This window comes from Amblyomma mixtum, chromosome 3 (genome assembly GCF_055824585.1).
Source record: "Amblyomma mixtum isolate Tamu chromosome 3, ASM5582458v1, whole genome shotgun sequence".
In the NCBI taxonomy this organism is placed as follows: domain Eukaryota; kingdom Metazoa; phylum Arthropoda; class Arachnida; order Ixodida; family Ixodidae; genus Amblyomma; species Amblyomma mixtum.
In genome coordinates this window covers 205,537,983-205,544,418 of record NC_143014.1, presented here as the reverse complement: position 1 = coordinate 205,544,418, position 6,436 = coordinate 205,537,983, and the positions used below count along the sequence as shown (strand labels likewise).

At 42.9% G+C, this 6,436-nt stretch overlaps 1 protein-coding gene across 2 annotated transcripts; it reads left to right on the top strand.

The window, feature by feature from the left end:
* The first annotated feature begins 3,632 nt into the window (after nt 1–3,632).
* On the top strand, nt 3,633–5,082 carry LOC149353394 (uncharacterized). Of its 2 annotated transcripts, none has more exons than XM_089582531.1 (4): nt 3,633–3,878; nt 4,094–4,299; nt 4,508–4,634; nt 4,812–5,082. In XM_089582531.1, the coding sequence occupies exons 1-4, from the start codon at nt 3,784–3,786 to the stop codon at nt 5,032–5,034; spliced, it is 651 nt and encodes a 216-aa protein (XP_089438657.1). In that variant the 5' UTR covers nt 3,633–3,783; the 3' UTR covers nt 5,035–5,082. The 2 variants fall into 2 exon arrangements, with proteins under 2 accessions (XP_089438657.1, XP_089438656.1); XM_089582530.1 differs by having other exon boundaries at nt 3,636–3,878; nt 4,049–4,299.
* The last annotated feature ends 1,354 nt before the right edge of the window (nt 5,083–6,436 follow it).

Sequence of the window (6,436 nt, the reverse complement as noted above, 5' to 3'; positions counted from 1 at the left end):
CTGAATTTCATGTCCAGAGCGTGGGCAGCAGTACCGGGAGGTGTGATACGGGAATCCTTCAAGGACTGCGGCATTACCATTTGCCTGGTCGGCAGCGAGGATGGAGCGCTCCATTAACGCCCTAACGGGAATGGAATCGCCATCCGTGCCCAATGATTGCGATGCCCTTGCCAACGAGTGCCTGGATCTGATGTTTTGTTTGGAGTCGGAAGAGTTGTTCGATGGAGTCAGTGACGAAGATTAGCCGTGCTTTAATCCCCTGGTTTTTTTTATATCTTCTAATAAACTGTTCAAATTCTTCTTCTCGAATTTGCAGTGTTTGCACAGTACTAAGCCCCCTCCACAGTGGCCTCTATCTTCAATTTAATGATCGGTCATCAGACCAAGTAAGGGCCCACTCCACCATTTGTCCATTCTGGATTTTCACGCTTGGACCTAACAAGTGCCCATCCCCCAATATTTCACAATTATCTTCAAATTTTAGGTGGGCGGTTGCTCAGTATTTTATGGTAAACTCAACTACCGGGGCTGCTTCAATGTGCGCTGGCACAGCCCAGCCCATGGGTTTTTTTGCGTTTCGCCTGCATCGAAATGTGACTGCCGCGGCTAGGATAAAACTGGCAACTTTGGGATCAGCATATGAATGCCAAAGCCACTGAGTCAGTGCAGTGGGTAGATATGAAACCATTATGTTGAAAGTCAGGGCAGAGGTGAAGTGAACTCATCTCTTCATCTGCCAGTGAGACTGCATCTGCTAGCTTGGGGTCCAAGCCATACTTGTTCACAATGGCAACAGCTTTCTTGAGGATGCCAAAGACCTTAATGACGGGGATCTGGGAAGAGCAGGTAGGCAGTCCCAGCAGCGCGCCACTCAGTTTTCTTTTACGCACTTTTAACGCACAGCATTACAAAAGCAGTGACTTCACTTGTGAAATGTTGTGTGACGAAAGCTACTCGATAAGGCACAGATCTTCCTTCCGAGCACACCTGATGTTGTAACAAGTAAATTCCAAGCACTGTCAACACTTGTGCAAGCAAGGCAGGAAATGGGCAGTGTTAACTATTTCTATTCTTCAAAAAAGCAGATTAATCTGAGCTGATCAAGCAAAGCATAAGAATGTGAATACTAATCCTCTTCATTCCCTCTGTGTTAATCACTGTTTAATAGATGGTGACCCTTTTTTTTTTAATTTAGGCAATCCAAGCACCTATGTACAGGCATAAAGGAAGTTTGTATATTTGGCGATTCTTTGTAGAACCTACATTCTTTCTCATGCATGCATTTGGAAGCAGTGAACTTAATGGCATGCAATCCATATATGCTAGCATACCTAGTGCTTTGTATAGATCATGAAATGGCAGTCTCACAAAAAGACAAAAGGTCTTACAAGCTTTGATATTTAAAAAGAGCCTAGGGCATCACTCTTAATTATGGTTCAAACAGAACACGAGAGCATAAAGTGAGCATCAAAAGAAAGGTGGACACCTGTGCATTTTATGCTTACACTAACTACAGTGGACTCGTTAATCTGAACTCAGTTCAAACATCTAGTTATTCCAACGGACATCGTCAACATTACATATATGAAGATGTTCCCCATAATTCAAATTCCGCATCGTTCAGACAAATTTTCGCTCCCCTTTGAGATAAAATTACCAAGAATCACCAGCACATTTGAAAATGACAAACTTTCCGGTATTTTAGGCTGTAGACACTGTGCTCCAAAGGACTGAAAAGACACACACACACCACAACTGGGAAAATTTCACATTGTTGTTTTCATAGCACTCTTTAAGCAATGCATCTCACTATATCTGAGTTGTTTAACATGAGGAAACGAGTCTGTCAATTTAGGTTTTATGCAGGCCCTATAACTAATGATGCACATCATTGCGGTAGTAGGTGCAACGGGCCTGTGCAAAAGCATGCAACAGCACTTTATGGAAAAAGGAGCATGAAGTCAACTTTGACAGTGCACATGCACCTTTCAAATCATGTAATGCTCACAGGTATCCCCTCGTGCTTGCTGCAAATGTCAAAGTTGAGCATGCAGCGCATCGTCTGCGCTCCATAGTACTTGTCACTGGGCACCTGCAGTTCACCAATGTGTCCGACTCAATCCTGAAATCAACTTGCAAAGAGTGAATTAGAAAAGTGCAACTAATGCATGAACAAATTTATAAGTGATGGAGGTGTAGAAAGATTATTTGGTGCTACCTACACTCCTACTGTTTTTCCTCTTATGATCTCGTGATATGTAATGCATGCTAGCAACCATTTAGAGATGCTGATAACAACTTGTGCTCCCGGTTTTAAAGAACACACGAGGCAGGTTCTTAAGCTTAGAGATTAGTGCTAGAACATGGAATTGCCTGCACTACAATAATAAAAGCTGTAAGAGTGCGTCTCCAGGCATTACATGACAGGTGTCATGGAGAATTAATAGGTAAGGCCATAATTTCCAAGGTTACCAGATTGGGCTATTAATTCCCAAATTGGGCTACATTTTGTCCTAGCTGGTGTCATACTTTTCCATTTTTCTATGCGGCTATTTCTGGGCTACACTTTTTACTGTGCATATGTAAAAAAAGAAGTAAAAGTAGTCATTATTGTCTGCTCTCTAAAGAAAGTTTTTAGTGATTTTGCTACAGCCTTTCTCAGCCTTTGCCAGTAACCAGTGCATCTGCAGAGCAGAGGAGTTATTTTCTCAGTAGAAGGCGCTGTTAGCTGATAGCAAACTTCATGTGAAATGTTATGTGGGCCTCGAGACAGACAGGGCAAGTGTCATGTGTGGGCAGCACAACAGCCTTTATGCAAAAGTGAAGGTAGAAATTGCATGACTTGTGCCTGCAAAGTGTGTGTGTCATTCCCTACAACTAGACTGCAATGAGGAGGTCGATGTGCTACATACCCACATTGACTACCTTGTACGTGAAACTTTGAATTAGTTCCCACATTCTGTAAAAAAGCAGCAAGAGTAGAGGGAAACGTATGTCACTATCACTTCAGATGTATGCAGCAAGAGGCAAGGAGGGTTATATGTCATTAGCAGTATGAATAAGATAGTTAAAGTAGTTGAAGAGTTCTGAACAATTCTCAATGATAGCCAATGTAATCAGGATGTTAATGTGAGAGAGAGTAGCGTACAGCAATTGGAAATCCCGCCAGTAACGAAAGAGAAAGTAAAGAAATTAAGCCTCATAATTAGGAGCAATGCAAAGAGAAAAAGCAGCTAGTGAGGTTTATGTAACAGCACATCTGTTGAAGGACGACTGGAAAATTGTGCTAGAAAAACTTGGGGCTTTTTTGACCACATCTTTGAAGAAAATGTGATTGTAATTGGAAAAAAGGGACTCGTTTCTCCGGTGGTTGCGAGATGACGCCACAGGTACCATTGTTGCAAAGTTTTTCGGCAATGCTTTCGGTTTTGGTTCAGACGATGGGCATTCACGCCACCTAAATGTAATATAAAACAAAACTAACCATCAAATAGAATTTTTATGCTAAATTTGAGCCCAAAAAGCTGTGCTGTTATGCTTAGAGAATTCTTTTTTATTTTTTTTTATTGCCGCAACAGTCGGTACACAAGATACAAACGGGTCCAAGCGGAGCCATAGCCGGAAGGCGCGCAGGCCGCGCAGCTATGGTACCATAGCGCAGCATCCGCGCAGGGTGGGGTGGCTGGGGTTTGAAATTTCTTTCTCCATGGTTTGAAACAAGCATGGAAACGAGCTTGAAACAAGAAAGGTAGCATCTTGCCTTGTAGAGTGTCGCAAATAAGCATGTCTACACGTAATTGCTGGGCTGTCAACTGCAAGAATTCACTGGACAAAAATCCTAGCCTGCGATTCTTCAACTTTCCTACGGACCGAACCCTGTAAGCGTCAAGGAAAACAAAATTTATAAATCTGTCTAGTGGACAAACTGCCTACTCTAAACCATTGTTTCTTGCTATAGTTTTGTTCAGTTGTCACGAAATTACTTATACTGACATTTTCGGTTGTTTATAGAAATAATCTGAACGCTGCTTTATTGCTTATGTTACAGTTCAAAGCAATGGTGCATAAACAGTGGCCGCGGCGATTTGTCCAGCTACGACCGGCGAGCACTGCACCGGCGCGGAGCTGTCCTGTGTGAAAAGCATTTCAAGCCATCACAATTTATGACACCTAAAGATGGATGCGATGAGAGTGCCTTAAAGCAGCTTCTTTGGAACGCCATTCCTACAGTGTTCCCGCTGCCGCTAAAGACATCCCAGGGAAATGAACCAAAGGCTGCCAAGCAGTCTTCCGTAAGCCGTGAGTAGTAGATCCACACTAGAACAACCATTTTTAAATGCAGGATAGCACGAGTCTTCATCTACCATTGTGCGAAGGAAAAATGCTGCTACAGTTGATCAGTGCAGAATTGCCAACACAAAGAGGAGGTCTCGTTTGAGATTCCTGCCGTGCTTTGTAATCGCTGTCTGCATGCTCCTTTTGCTTGGCGGCATTTTTATCTTCACAGGCAAGCGGGCCAGACCATCAATTGAGGAAGCTGAAAGCAGTGGAGGAGAAAGCGTAACAGATGTAAACCCTGCAGAGGAAATAAATGTGGAAGACTACGAAATGGCGGCGTTGCCCACATTTGGGAGGTGAGCAGTTGCATTACATCGCTAAGTGAGAAAGTTTGGTCCATCAGCGAGTAACCTGCTTTTAGTGTTGAGTTTTAATGATTGTTTAAGCTTTTGGCTGGTGACTTGTCACAAGTGGCACCTGCCTGGCATGGGACATTTAGTCTGAAAATTTTGAATTATTTTAATTTGTTGCAGAGAAAGATTACTGGGCATTGCCAAGAAGCAGTGGCATGAAATTAAGCGGTTGAGGACGCACGTGCGTAATCTGGAACGAGCACTAACTTCAAGCCAAGTACTGGATGAAACATACCTGCTGGACTTGCTTCAGCGTAATCTTGATGGCCCACTCCTTGATCGGGTGGCCGACATCATTGTCGGAGATTTTGAAGATGATTCCTCTGCAGCTGAAGACACTTGACATGTTTGGTTGTTGTTTCTTCAAATAAACTTGGCTAGCAAACAATGACATCACATTGCATAGTATTATGGTCAGTTTGAAGATGTGCACTCCTTGCAGACTGATGTACAGTCGGCACCACCCTTGTGTAGAGTGCTCAAGCGGGGCACTGCCTTGCAAAAAAAAGTGACACCTCGCCGCATCTGCTTGGTTGTAGACACAACCATTGGCTCGAAGCTGAGCTGTATAGACCTTCAAGTGCTGTGGGCACGAGAACTTTGTTTGCTGACCATGGGCTACTGCATGGTTTCAGTTTTTATTGTCTGATACGCACTGCTTGAGTGCTCTGCACAAGGGTGATGCAAAAGAAACAAAGCTTTATGATTTAAATCCATTGATATGAGCTGCATGGTGGAAACGCAGAGACTTAGTGTAATGGTGCTCTACCATGGCGCTGAAATCCACAAACACGAGCACAGTATGCTCGCTATACTTTATAATGCACCTTGGCTGGAACTTTGACATCAGAACTGTATTCTGTTTACTTCTGACACCGCTTGTACAGTGTCCATGTACAACTATGGCACTTGATGCAGCATTCAGTAATTTCCATTCATGTAAGGTAATGGAAGATGGCATCTCTGTTCAGATTCAACCAGATAAGTTAGCCTCACTCATCTGCGGATGCTGTGGAGTTTAGACACCAATTTTTGGGTGCGCGTTTTCTTTGTAGTAATGCAGAAAACATTAGTATACATGGATTACCACGTGGTATTTGCCTATGACCGCTAAATAACTTATAATCGAAATTTTCGCTCATGCTGTTTTGGTTTCAGTTTCAGCAGCCAAACGATTGCTGTGACATCAAAGGTGTGTATAGGTCACGTGAGGCTGAGGCATGGTGGAAAGCACGATATAATCGCTGCTTTGTCGCTTTAATTCACTACAACACTAAAGCCAGCCTGCCTCAAGGGCCAGAATGACAACGAATGAAGAAGCAGCGATTATGGTTCAGTTTTTTCATGACTCATATGACCTATTTGAAACTTAACTGAAGTGAAAAAGCATGAGAGAATTTAATTATTAATTATTTAGTGGCTGTAGGTGAATACCACGTGGTGATTCATATATAGTAATGCCTGACGCATCCCTGCAAAGAAGAAAACCTGCCACCAAAATTAGGTGTTTAACATAAACAGGTGTAATCATTGTTATGCAGCAGTGATGAGAGAGAAGCAGAGATCCTGGTGAAGAGACTTTGAAAGGAATCTTAGTGTGAGGTGGACTTGTGCCCCCATACCTGGTGACATACCTGGTGTTTCACCTAAGGTGTTCTGCAATTTTTAAAAATAGGATTTTTGCGTTAGAAGTGTGTTTTTTTCGGCACAGCATTGTCAGCAATGTAGCACATCAGAATACAGCT